Source organism: Corapipo altera, unplaced genomic scaffold (assembly GCF_003945725.1).
Source record: "Corapipo altera isolate COAL_440 unplaced genomic scaffold, ASM394572v1 22b, whole genome shotgun sequence".
NCBI lineage: Eukaryota > Metazoa > Chordata > Aves > Passeriformes > Pipridae > Corapipo > Corapipo altera.
Genome location: NW_020884876.1, coordinates 1,249,487 through 1,264,374, shown reverse-complemented (window position 1 = coordinate 1,264,374; position 14,888 = coordinate 1,249,487). Strand labels below are relative to the sequence as shown.

At 36.7% G+C, this 14,888-nt stretch overlaps 1 protein-coding gene across 1 annotated transcript; it reads left to right on the top strand.

Moving 5' to 3' along the window:
* Positions 1-7,399: 7,399 nt before the first annotated feature.
* On the top strand, positions 7,400-11,898 carry CNGA1 (cyclic nucleotide gated channel alpha 1). The gene is made up of 7 exons (XM_027636200.1): positions 7,400-7,511; positions 7,723-7,789; positions 8,172-8,204; positions 8,309-8,410; positions 9,302-9,409; positions 9,556-9,662; positions 10,493-11,898. Exons 1-7 carry the CDS (start codon positions 7,400-7,402, stop codon positions 11,896-11,898), a joined length of 1,935 nt encoding a protein of 644 aa, XP_027492001.1.
* Positions 11,899-14,888: the final 2,990 nt, after the last annotated feature.

Sequence of the window (14,888 nt, the reverse complement as noted above, 5' to 3'; positions counted from 1 at the left end):
GAACTTGCAATCTATAATATAATTACAGAAGGGAGTGGATATACTGCCTGTGTGTGTACACTACACTGATTATTAACACTTTTCATACTCAGACTTGTTTCGAAGAATTTTGAGACGCCATCAGGAACAAAGAAACTACATAAAAGCAGTTTATCAACATTGATATATTTTTCTTTATTTTCAATGATGTGTAAGGGTCAAATGATAAAGAAAATAAAGTCCTGATATACAATCTTAGCATCTAACATAAAGAAGAAAAAGATACCAGTTTACCATTCAAAAAGAGACCTGTGGTTGATTTAGAGCAATGCCTGGATCATAAGCTAATGCAAATCAGCACAGCTCCACTTAATTCCATGGATCTATGCCAGATATGGCTAAGGACACATCAGCCTTTTTTAGTATGAGGTAACAATATGCATGTACTAACAGTCACAGCAATTTTGTGGCAGTTCCTTTTTCTCCAAAAGAGAAATAAGGATGTTATGAAACCCTACTATACCTTTCTGTGTTATTGCACTATTTTTTTTCCATTAAATGTATGGAAAATGCAAGAGAAAATTTATGTTAAAATTCTGTTATGTAATTACATAATTTCATTCATTATGTAATGAATGAAAGATTTCCTGAAACTTTCCTTAAAATAAGCAAGCACTGACTTTAATTTTTGATTTTCAATAAAAATGGAAGCACTGAATATCTAGCCAGCTTCAATCTTTTACATTTATAACTGAAATAGTCATTGTAAACCTCATTTTTTTGCCTTAGTAAATCCTATCTTACCTTTATGTTAGCCATGAATGACTTAATTACCATAATTTGTGTGACTTCTTGGCTTTATTATAAATTCTTTCATTTTGTTGATGATTGTTTTCTCATGTGCATATACATTGAGTTCCTTAAGCAGTATTTAATTATATTATCATAATACTGAAGATCATGACAACAGGTTTCACCACAATTAGAAAACCTGTTCACTGTGCAGCTAGCCCAGGTTGAAGCAAGACCTATCTCTTTTTTATTATTATTTAGGAAAATTGTCTGTGGCATTTTTAAGTCCTGTCATCATTGCTCAGCTTCCCTGTTCTGCATTACCCTGCCTGCAGTCGCTGCTAGTGACAGGGTTCAAACATGAGCTCTGCTCAATACAGCAGCTACAGATAGGTTTGTTACCCATCCTGGCACATAGCCACACAAAAATTACTGAGCTAGATTTGTGAGTGAAGCTCTGACCATGGGAACTCCATTTGCCCCAAATGCTGGTGATTTAGTGCAGACCTGCAGGAGCAACGTGTGAAGGAATTAACTTCAGTTGAGACAAAAAATATCCCTATGTTGAAGTTCAAAATTATTAGATTGCTGTACTTGTGGAGAGATTAATTCTATACATGTTACCTTAAAAATGCCCAGATAGTGCCACCTTAACTCCTACTATACTATGTGCTATACTGTACTATGCTACAATGAATGAAAGACAAACAAGCCTAGATTTATTAAACCTACTTTATCTACAGTGCATTTTCTACCATTCTTATCGTGTACTGATGATTTTCTTTTACGTATAATTAATCTCAGTTGAACCACCTTTGTATGTGTAAACATTTTAGCATAATTATTTTGTGCAACCAACCCAGATTTCATATGTTATTTTAACTTGAAATAAAATTCTGCTTAACAGAAACCCTGACTGTTCAGAGCTTCTGGCACTCCTGCATGGTTACTACAATTATTACTTATCCCAGTGATACAACTGATTGAAGATCTAGTATTTTCCGGAGAGTTTTCTGGTAAGCCAGAAAACTGGCTGTTCCTTGAAGGTTTCAGGCTGGCAGGTAAAGAGGTATCTCAGGGGAGAGACACCCGCTGAACGTGGGAGGCACAAGGATAGCCTTATTGCAGGTTCATCTCAGGGCACCGAAAAAACTGCTGGGCATGGCCAGATAGATTTCAGAAGTGCTAATCCCTGCTCAGAGTAGTCATGCAAAAGCTAGGGGCTGTGCCTGGAAGATGCTAGTGAAAGGCTTTGACAGTCTTGGAGCTGTGTGGTGCTGTGCTGGTGCTGTGTAGTGCTGTGCTGTGTGCCTGAGACTGCGCTTGTAGTCTGTCCAGTGCGTTGTGATTCCTGCCTCATCTGCACATGGGAATCTAACACACCAACACAAATCTTAAATTGCTTGTACTTCACTCTCCCTCACACACCACTTAGCCCTAAAGTAAAAATACAGTACCACCTACTGGTGGAGACACCATTGGCACTGATGGTTTTCCGGTCACCAAACCTCATTGGAGCCAATTGTGCTTCATGACTGTGAATTCAACATGTGTGTATTAAATAAGCCACAAACCCTGGCGCCTCCTCAGCTACAGCACTTCCGACATGACATTAATTGCTTAAATTGCATCAGCACTAGAAAAGACAGAACAATATTTGCAGAAAATAAGACTGCCAAAACTGTGATTCCAATCCAGACACTCATCTGTTTACATAGCTACAACACAGTAGGGTGAAAGGCAATGTTGTACCATTAAAACCTGCTTATTTATAAATAATACATATGTATACTGTATCTAGTGTTCTAGTTATGGGTATCTGAAACAAGATGTGGCCTTAACAGGATTGAGAAGAATTACAGATGATGACAAAGCAAGATACAAAAATAGATTAAAGTTGGCCTACTAAAACAATAATCCATTAGTTCAGTCATTCTCCCATCAGTCAAGGTTACTTCACTGGAATACAGAGTGACCAGAAAAATATCCATGAAAAAAATTGACACTAAACAAATATAATCATCAGTGAAGTCAATGACAACTATGTAATGGGGTTTTAAAGGAGGGCAGAATTGACACTACTGTGTTGAACTCACACAGAATTTGTCCTGCAAACTTCTTTGCAAGTAGGTGAGGTCCTGGCCACTGTCAGACAAGGAACTGGCCTGGCCCAGTAGGACTCATCTTCCTCTTTTGAGAACTTTGAAAAACTCCATGGTAAAACAAATAAGAAAAAAATAAGTTAGAGTTGTTTTACGGGAGTGCTTCTTTTATTAGAAAACTGACTGTTCTATACCAGAGTAACAAAGGTATGCATCTCCTTTGTGACACTCAACAGGGCACATGTCCCAGACACTCAGTTACAAAATCACTGCTCAGCATTGAGCATTGAGGTCTTTCAGATTGCAGGCCAGGAAAAAACCATGAGAATGACAGAGATAAAACTGATCATGAGTCAATACTAGTTGGATGCAGTGATCTTCTGAGATTCCTTTCATATCTATGATTTTAGGAGAGGAGCTATACGTCAGCCCTTCAAGGACAATGGTGAAATATATGTGAGAAATTAGAAGATAATTCACTTCTTTATCTATTTATTATGTTGGATATCTTACTCTAAATTGGTGTATCTGGCTTCAATGTGAATGAGATTATGCATTTCCTTGTTGCCCATTACTCTTTTATTTAAAACAGTTTTTATTCTTTAAATTTCAAAAGCATAATCTTTTTTCTAGAAAATGGACTGACTGTTTTAAAACTTCATCATCATGGCATTTTCCACTAAATATACATTCACAATTCATGGGATTTTTTAAGTATCAAAATATGTTGTGTTAGATTATTTAAGTAGTTTGAAATGGAGTTTCATTTTCTTCAGCCATATGATATACACATTAAAATAAACAGGAAATTTCCATTTTCAGTGTTTTGTCTATTCCAGTAAAGACCTATCACTGCAGTAAAAAAGCATCTGCAATATTAAAAAAACAGACGAACAGAGAATACTGAATATATAGTCATTTACAATATTTTTTTTTCAGTTCCAAGACAGAGCACACTCCAATATTTATCACTTCTTGTGCATGTAGATAGGGCTAGTAAGCTTCTGCTCAGGAGAGGGATAATAGTGACTGCCACTGTCACTTTCATCTCCCTCTAAATCTCAAAATCCATCACTAGGTCAAGAAAATCCTCTTCTACTATCCATGTCCTTCCTTGGGAATAATTCAGAGGGACTGCACATGGAACTGGCTCTTTGAGAAATCAATCATTAAAGGATTTATTTATGAAATGTTGATTATATTTAGATTTTGTGGTGGCTCTGTTCATGTAGTAAGGAAACGTGGCTGATTTAAGGACTGAAATCCCTATTAGAAGCAGCAAAATACATTCCCAAGGTAAGCACACTGTTGAAATTGCTTATTGCAGAACTGCTAAGGACTCCTGGTGTGTTAGAAAAGAAATATCTTGCTATAGCACACAGCAGATTTTAATGTTAATGAAGATTTTTTTACTGCTTTTTGTAAAGAAAAAAATTAGATCTTTATACAATGCCAAATATCCTTACTCAAAGCATTTTCTCTCTGAAAATAATGACTACAGAAGTGAATGGAGTGGACCAGTAAGAAAGGGAGGAATAGGTAAAATAAAAGAGCAGAAGAGATGGAGGCTGATCTTCCATTCGCCACAATCCTGTAAAAGGATAATACTGCCTTCATTTTCTTGCAGCCCTAAAGATTTTGATGTATAGTAATTAATATAGTTAGTTTTCATGTCATAATGCTTGAAAACTTGATTGTTTATCATTGTTGTTACATTTAAAAATCCAAGATAGTAAGAGAAAACTATTGTGATGATGCAATAAGGACAATATGTAAAATATCTCTAAAGAAAACATCTATCTGTATTACCTTTTGAACTTACTACCTGAATGTGATAATGTGAAAATCAACATTGTGCTATTAAAATAAAAGCAGTGAAACAGTTTGTGACAATGTATCACTTTAAGAAAAATATGGGTGACTACAGGATAGTAGTGACAGTAGTGATACAATTTAGTAAAAAAATCTAAAATATTGTTTAAAAAACATGTATAATAAAATAAAAAATGCATTCAGGTGAGTTCTGGACCCACTGAGTTTAACATGACATTTTTTACTGTTCCCAGTATGGGGGATTTGTCACATAAATACTGTAATGAGGTAACCACAGTCCCCAAGGGATCGCAAACCAGGACGAATTACTGTCTGTTCAGCTTGCACATGCTGCGTTATCACTTCTGTGTCTTAGGCTTGGGAATTTAAAATCTCTCCACAATTTGCTTTGAGACGAGTGGAATTTGAAGATATTCTTGTGCTACACATCCTGACTGATTGAGAAAGGAAACAACCTGATGCAGCACTCACCTGACATTCAGATTTAGTATTTTGAGACTACAGGGTCGTCAATACTTCAATTTCTGTGCCACTTAATACATCCAGTGCCTCAGTAATAGAAAATGTCCAGTCCTTCCCCAAATAGCAGCCCCTCATTCCCAGAAGTCCTACACATGGCTGCCATGGCACCTTTCACAGAACTCAGAAAGTATCCCACAGTGCTTGCACTTATAATAGACACTGAGAGAGCCAGAGGAATCTGTTTACTTGCAAAAATGCACAGAAAATCCTATTTACCTGAAGAATAGGGTAATGTAGAGAATACAGATTTCCCCCCAACCTCCAGCTCTGGATGGGTGTGATCTTTAGATATGTTCTATTTTAACACACTTTTCATCATCTTGAACCTCTAGTACCACTGCAGATCAGTATGTCTGGAGAGCACAAAGTCAAAGATTTTTTTCACTGTTTTTCTTGAAACTAAAGAAGACTCAAAGACCAAATAGAGACATGAAAAATGAGTGCCTATGTTGAAATGTGGATACTGGGAGTCCTAACATGAACTAACTGGGTTAGAACCCACTCTGTCAGAGAAATTATTTCCCTTGAGATGAATGCATTTTAATTTGACTGGTGCTGAGTTGGACACAGCTTTATTTTGCACCATTATTTTTGTGGCTCTGTGGAGGATATAAGTTTAATCAGGATGGAATTTTGTGTGACAGCATTAGTAAAGCTTTCAGAGCATCTGTAAGCAGACATAAAGCTGCTTAATTCAACTTGGCGTAATTTCAATCTTCACACTTTCAAGTACAGTTTATCTTTGGAGTAAGTCAGTGGAAACCCTGTTAAAGCTTTTAGGCATGTGGTGAATCTAAACTAATATTTACCACGTCTTAGAAATTTAGAATCTTTTAATGCCTATTTACTTTAAACCTGATCCTTGTTCTTAAACCTTTAAAGACTGACCCGCAGTGTTGGACTACATTTAGGACTATTCATGGAAGAACATGTCTTAATGTTCAGTCTTTATCTTTCTGTTTTGTAGAATGTTGTATAGCTGTATTATTTTTTGCACCATGTGTCATTCATGTCTGATAAGTGCTGGAAACATGGGTTTCATCTCTTAATTCCTGCATAAGAGTATTTTTATTTTCATTGACTAATAAGGGAAGTCAGGTAAGTCTGTCCATAATATGGCAGCTGTATCATCCTGCTGCTGTTTTGCAGTTTGCTTGACTACAGAATGGAAGTACTTTAAGAATTATTCAGTCTACGTCAATTGACTTCACTTATCAGTGTTACAGCCACTCATTTGTCAGTTTGTGTCTTACAGACATCTCTATACTCTGATTTCACATGTACAGGATATTTTTACTGCAGTGGATAGCATCTGTTTTATAATCCTGTCTAAATGGCCCTGTCAAGAGCAGATCACACTTGTTGACACAATTCATGCCCAAAGAGTTGGCAGTCTTATTGATGCCTACTGCATTGTAGGAATAAGTGATGAAAAAGGAGAGCAGCAGTTAATTACCCCAGTGCTAGAAAACTGTGCAGCAAAATGCACTATATTTTTTATAAAATATTTTCAGTATTTTTTTTATAGAGATGAACAAACCGAGCAGCAACAGCCACTAACATTTTCATTTAGGTCTTTACATACTACCTGCTATGTGCATTAGGAAATTACTACATCAGTCTTAACTTCCTATTTAGAGAACCTACTCATTGATCTCAACAGAGTATAACTCTTGGGTATCAGACATACTGAGATTTGTTTGGACCTACAATCAGTGGATTTTAGTCTGGTTTTCGGTATGCCACCTGTGCATGAATCTGTTTATCCATTTTGATACATTAAGTTTCGAACCTTTGGTTCAAAACCAAATGAAACAGTGGTCAGTGTTTCAAATACAATTGTCTAAATATTTTCAAAGTCTGTGTCAAGGCTCAGGAGAAAGACCTAAATTAATGCTTCCTCTAAGACAAATATGTGTTGAACATTCTCTTTAGCACCAGTTGCCTGGTCATTCAGCACAATGAAGGACCCACAGTGCTCTTTCTTGTCTGGTGGGAGACTCATGGGAGACAGGAAACTGAAAATATTCTTGTTGGTCTTTGAGGAATCAAGGATGTAAAGTATTCATCTTTAGGGAAGAAAAAAAAGCTGCTTCTTCTAGTTGTGAAATGGCTTGATTCTTTTTTTTATCCAGTCTTCCTTAATAGCTCAAGTTAAGACGAACTTGACCATGAAGGTAGGAGTGATTGAGGCCCATCATTCCCATACGATTATTCCAAATGTAGTAGTGCACGACACCAGTAAGGACCCTGGATTGATGCACAGAGAGGAAAACAGGTATGTCAAATATACTGTTTTGTGTCAGTTTGTTTTCTTTTTAGTTTGATAATATGCATAGGATTATCTAAGCACAGATGCTTGCCATCATCTAATTTTCTTCATTACTGGTAATAAACTAAGTCTTTAAGATTATGATATATTGCTTATTATAAACATTTAGGAGATTTTTTTTTATTTCAGCAGATATCACATAACTTGTTATTTTGTTGTTCCCCAGGCAACGATATCTACCTGGTGTATTTGCATGCTACAATATTAACAATAATAGTAATAAAGATGCGTAAGTAACTTCGCCATTTCATAAAGTGAGAGTACTGCAATATTGTCTGTTTAAGCAGAAATGAAGAGTAATAATATATATCTAATAATTTCTTTAGAAACAGTTATGTCTTTCAGGTAATCCCAAAAGAGATTGCTTGTATATTTTAACTTTATGCACATCAGCTATGATGAGCATTCTCAATAGCAAAGTTACTGGTATTGTATCTATTTAAAATAACAGTAGTTCTAGGTGAATACAATAAGCAAAATAGTTTTTTTGAAGGTCAAACACCTAAGTATAATGTTATCCTTGCTGAATGCAGATGATTCTAATAAATAAGTAAATGTGGAAGCAAGAGGTATGTGCATTCCATGATCTATCATATTCTTCTTTTTATTAGGGAGGAGAAGAAAAGAAAAAAAGAAAAGAAGAGGTAAGACAAAGAATAATTATGCTACTATTGCTAATATATTCAATTTCTTCTAAATATGTTTTAATTTGGTCTTTAACAATGGAAAATGTAAATCTATTTTTTAGCAAGCCAGAAAAAAAAAAGGATGGAGAAACAGAAAAGAACAAAGAAAAAAAGGAGAAAAATAAAAATAAAGATAAGCCCAAGAAGAAAGAAAATATAGAAGAGTACGTATTTTTCATTTAGAATCTGTTATGCTGTCTAATAAAATTGCTTTTGATGTAAAATTGAATCCACTCCTGAACACCCTGTAAAGATGTTTATACATCTAGTGAATGAGTGTACAGACTGCTGTTGTTCTTTCTAGAGTAGTGTTGTTTTGACTTAACTGCATATATGGATGACAGAAATATGCATGCATGGAAAAAATTAATCAAGACATATCTCCTTTGGATTTTGATTATCTAATATCTCTTGGATAACACCCTGCAGCAAAAGCTGTGTCATCATAAAGCAATCTCTTCCACACACAGATCTTCCACACACAAAGGCACCTACAAGCGAGTAAACTCTTCTATGATCTAAAAGTTTTTACTTTACCTTCTCCTTGGTAAATTCATAATTTTCTGCCTAAGGAACAGAAACTTAAAACAGTGCAGCAGGAACTTGTATTGTATGATTTCCCATTCTTTGGTTTCTCTATGTAAATGTTTTATCTTTCTCAGAGCTAGACTTTTCCCAGTGAGAAAGGATGATAGGGATGATTTATCTCACTTATTTAAACATTAGTCGTCATATAATATTTTTTTAAGATGATAAAATCAATTATCAGACAAGACAGCTATTTGGATAGGAAAAAAAATTAATTTTAAAATTACATGTGCCACTATAAACTGAAGTGGGACTGCCAGGGTAATTTTGCTCAGAAAAATTCAGATTCTAAAGTTTGTGTCCCAAGTCATAACAGCTTCATATTTTCCATGCACTAAAGCAACTCAACTTTAATGAAGACCACTTATTTTACAATAACAATTTCTGGAATGCTTTCTTCCTCAAAAACTTTGTGTATTTCAAGTCTCTCATTAAATCTCCTTTTCTTCCCCCCGCTTATCCCTTAGGAAGAAGAAAGACATTTTCACCATCGATCCAGCAGGAAATATATATTACAACTGGTTGTTTTGCATCACAATGCCTGTCATGTACAACTGGACCATGATTATTGCTAGGTGCTGTACTCCTTCAATACCTATATAGAACATCTGGCAAATCTTAATATCCCTAGATAAATAAAAAGTATTTTATTCATCACTGGTTTCATGCAAGTATTTAACTTTCATTTCATGGTGATTTGCTTTTGTCTTTTCCTACTCAGAGCCTGTTTTGATGAGCTTCAGCATGACTACTTAGCAGCATGGTTTATTATTGATTATGTTTCTGATGCCATTTATGTTGCTGACATGTTTGTACGGACAAGGACAGGTAAATATACTCAATGATTAATTATTCCTTTTCATTTATTTGTGTCAGGTTTTTTAAAATATTCAAAGCACTACTGCTTGATTATCTGAATACCCCTGATGAAGTGCAAGAGTGAACAAAGACACTGAGCTAGATCTCTGAAAGACTGTAGGGTGAGCTGTAAAAGTAAGAGAAACTGTAATGTATTACTCAAGAAATACATAAAACCTGAAGTATGCTAGGTACAAGCTAGTCTGCCTGCAGCTGACTCATAAAGACAAAATAAACATGCAATGCAGCCAAGTGAGGATTGGGGATTCTGAAAAACTCACACCTAAATCTGTTTTTTGTGTTAAGGGGGTATTCAAATACTCACTTGATTTTCAAAATGATTGAGCAAGCAAGACATTCCCATTAACTTTATCTGCAACTGTTTTAAAATCTTATCCTATATCCAGAGCTATCGAGTAGATACACTCAATATGGAACAGAAATTCCTGTGTCCAAATTCTTTCTCTTATTAACCACCCTTTCTATAGCCTGTGGAGGTTTTTTTGGGAGAGTGGGGTTGGTTTTTTTTTTCCAGATGTTCACCATAGTGGAAAAATGGAGGGAAAGAATCAGAGCTTAAAATGTTTATCTTTCAAAGCTGTATAATTCAGCTCAAACTGAACCATACAGAACTAAGATGAATATTTATAAATAAGAAATGGCATATTAAAAAGTAAGAGAAGTTACATTCCATCTGGAATTTGCACTCAAAATATTTCTTCAAAGTACATTTGAACTGACAATAAACACAGCACATTTGAAGTTGTAGACTTTTTTTATTATTTACAATTTTATTTTAGGTTACCTGGAGCAAGGTCTTCTGGTGAAAGAAGAACAAAAGCTTCGAGAGAAATATAAGAAATCTTTTCAATTCAAATTAGATTTTCTGTCAATCATACCAACTGATCTCTTATACTTTAAGTTAGGATTGAATTACCCGGAATTAAGAATAAACAGACTACTCAGAGTAGCTCGGATGTTTGAATTCTTCCAGCGAACAGAAACAAGGACAAACTACCCAAATATCTTCAGGATCTCTAACCTTGTCATGTACATTGTGATTATTATTCACTGGAACGCCTGTGTGTACTACTCGATCTCAAAAGCCATTGGATTTGGGGCTGACACATGGGTCTACCCCAACACCTCTGATCCTGAATTTGCTCGTCTGACTAGAAAATATGTCTACAGCCTCTACTGGTCAACACTGACCCTGACTACTATCGGTGAAACACCCCCTCCTGTAAGAGATTCTGAGTATTTTTTCGTGGTTGTTGACTTCTTGGTTGGAGTATTGATTTTTGCTACCATTGTTGGTAACGTGGGCTCTATGATCTCCAACATGAATGCTGCCAGGGCAGAGTTTCAAGCAAGGATTGATGCTATCAAGCAGTATATGCACTTTCGGAATGTGAGTAAAGACATGGAAAAAAGAGTTATAAAGTGGTTTGACTACCTGTGGACAAACAAAAAGGCTGTGGATGAAAGGGAAGTCTTGAAGTATCTGCCAGATAAACTAAGAGCAGAGATTGCAATCAATGTTCACCTGGAAACGCTAAAAAAAGTTCGGATTTTTGCGGACTGCGAAGCTGGTCTGCTGGTTGAACTGGTTTTGAAACTCCAGCCACAAGTATACAGTCCTGGAGACTATATTTGCAGAAAAGGAGATATTGGACGAGAGATGTACATTATCAAAGAAGGCAAGCTGGCAGTAGTTGCTGATGATGGAATTACCCAATTTGTGGTCCTAAGTGATGGCAGCTACTTTGGAGAAATCAGCATTCTTAATATCAAAGGTAGCAAAGCTGGAAATCGAAGAACAGCCAATATTAAAAGTATTGGCTATTCGGACTTGTTTTGTCTGTCTAAAGATGATCTTATGGAGGCTTTAACAGAATATCCAGATGCAAAGGCTATGCTGGAAGAAAAAGGCAAGCAAATCCTAATGAAAGACGGATTGCTGGACATTGAAATTGCAAATTTAGGAAGTGATCCTAAAGATCTTGAAGAGAAGGTTGCCTACATGGAACGATCGATGGACAGGTTACAAACAAAGTTTGCCAGGTTGTTGGCTGAGTATGACGGCGCACAACAGAAACTGAAAAAAAGACTCACACAAATAGAGAAAATATTGAAGCCAGTTATAGAGGAAGAGTTTGCAGCCTTAGAAGAAGCAGATCCATCCACAGATAAACCTGGATTGTGAAAAGCAGATTAAAACACTGGAGACTGCCAGTAAGATTTAGGGTCAAATCCTGAATGGGGCTGAATACATCAATTTCTAATATTTGTAGGACCTGACTATTAATTACAAAAAGTTATTTGTTGACGCAATGTTACTAATTTCCTACAAGAAGCACATATTTGGCAGGTTTCAGGCAGAAAAAGAAGAATCAAAAATCAGAACGGAAGATATCATTTTGCTCTTGCACAAGCAGGTGGAATTATCTACTAATGCATTATGTACTCTATGTAACACTGCTCTATGGCAAATGCATTCAGTCTATATACAGTCAAATACTGAAAGTTTTGCTGACTATTTTAAAATAATTTCTTCATGTCTGCCTATGGAAAGAAGGACAGTTTTGGTAAAAACTATATTATTTGAAGTTGTTAACCTTTATGTTAAACTTAAAGGTTAAGTTTAAACTTGTGTGTATTAAGTATGGGATATTATATCAGGAATTAAGTATATGCAAATGAGAGTACTGAAGGCTGTAAGATTTGGAAAATATTATTACTTTATTTGGTCCACCTTGACTGATTTCTTTAAATGTAAGTGGGCAGTTTGGAATGGTCCTTTTTTCAGGCTAATACATGCAAGGGCTGGAATAGAATAGAGACAGGAGAAAATACAACTTTTTTCAAGCATTAATATGACAGATATGAGTGGTGCAAAATCTAACTGTTCTTTTCACAATAATAAAAAATACTTAGCATTGAGGACAAATACTTAACATCCATGTGACTGCTGGATATGGACTATCAAGTTTTTATAATCTGTGATGAAAAATGTGTATGTCCCTAATGTGACACTGGTGAATGCTGGCAGAGTGCAAGGGGCAGACGTGACTGGAAGAGGCCAAATTCTCCCTGCAGTATCTTCTGTAGCTGCTGTTTGGGAAAGAATACAACTAAAGAGATTATTTTTTCAATTGATAGGGTATATCTTTCTTCATAACTATTTCTAAGTAGTAAAATCTACTTTTTTATATGTTAGCTCCATTTTCAACTACTTTGAGAAGCATTATCTTCTTGGATTTTCCCCCTAATTTATGTCTCTTTTCATTGGCAAAAATGGTTTTCTTAGTTATGGTCTCAGATGGGTATTTTCAGTAGAATTTGATCATAGGCACTTAACATTGGATAAGTTTAATGAAAGGGAGTGAAGAAAGGGACTGCAATGAGAGAATGGATAAATATGTATTTAGGGCAATTTGATTACCCTGGGAACTTGGACTGCCACTCTTAAAAAATACATAGGTACATGTTAATGTCAATAATATATCTACACATTCATTCACTCCTTAATGAGACGGAGATATTATAAATTGGTTATTTTATAAAGTACATTCCTTTCTGGTTGTTTTACTTTTTGTAATGTTGATGTTTTCCAGAATGCCAGAGATTTATAAATAACTCTTGATTTCACTGCAGGGATTAAATGTTATGAAGTACTTAATGCATAGGATATATATGGAACGACAAGGATAAATATAAATATGAAATGGCTTTCATCCACTGTTGATTCTGTGCTTTGAATGACAAATGGCTTAATGAACTCATGAGGGGAAAGAGTATCCCATCCTATCACTAAAGACTCTAACCCTGCACACAAGAACAAGCATTATTTTGTCATTTAACTGTATTGTGAGTGTTTAACTTTACAATCAGCATTATACCAACCCAGGCCTTGAATATAATTTGCAATCTGTGTGCAGCGGCATCCTAGATGGCTACACCATGTTTCACTAGGCACTTAGGAAGCACTTTTCTCCTTTGTTGAAGTGTTTAATACTTTGTATTTGAGAAATGTATAATATGATATTACTTTTAACTAATAAAGACAGATATTTACTGTTAACGGGTTTTTTTTATTGATCCTTCAGTCTAAGACATGAGTTGTATTCACTAGCTACCTCTTTCTTAAGAATAAAAATTCTTTAATTTAAAACACTTTGAAATAAAACAGAAAACCAGAATTGACTTCCAGTAGTTTGCTGACTATTTTCAGACACTTTATGACTGGAAATGTTGTATTACTCAACTTTTAGAAGAATATATTTGCTGAAAAAAAGGCTAAATGCAGGATTTTCTCTGGGCATATGACATCGTATAAGTGCTATAAGGAAATGTCAATAAAATTAAAACTATTTCAACTTGTCCTGCAGTAAAACTTTCTGGATATACTTAAATAAAGTTTCTAAACAGGCTTTGTGGTTGCTTTCTGACTCATACTCTGAAGAGGAGCTATGAAGCAAATGCATACAAGAGCTGCATGCTACAGAAGGGGCTGCCAAAAATTTACTCTGGAGAAAAGGATGCTTTTGGGGGGGACTTTATCGCTCTCTACAACTACTTGAAAGAAGGTGGTAGTGAGGTGGGGGTCGGTGTCTTCTCCCAAGTAACAAGCGACATGAAGAGAGAAAATGTCCTGACGTTGTGCCAGGGGAGGTTTGGTTTGGATATTTAGGAAAAATGTCTTCACTGAAAGGGTTGTCAAGCACTGGAACAGACTGCCCAGGGAAGTGGTGGGGTCACCATCCCTGGAGGTATTTATAAGCCGTATAGATGTGGCACTTAGGGACGTAGTTCAATGGTGGATTTGGCAGCGGAGGGTTAAGAGCGGGACCAGGTCGTCCGTGGCCTCTCCTAACCACAAGGTCTGTCTGTGGGACTCAGTGACAGGCAGGGCCGGGCCAGGGTTGAGGTGCCGGCCCCGCCCCGCCCCGCCCGCCGCGCGGGGGGCGCTGGGAGCTGTAGTCGCGCTGCCGCGGGAGCACCGGCGTCCGCGCCGCCTCCACCGCCGGCGCCGGGCGGAGGGGCCGGGCGGGGAGGAGAGGGAGACTCAGCTCCCCTCGGGGTGGCGGTGCCGGGACGGGTCTCTCTCTACCGCCCTCCGCTAACCGGCGGGGCAGGAATGGAGGCTGCCTGGCGCCAGGGCGGCCGGGGCCGCGGCCGCGGCCGCACCAGGCC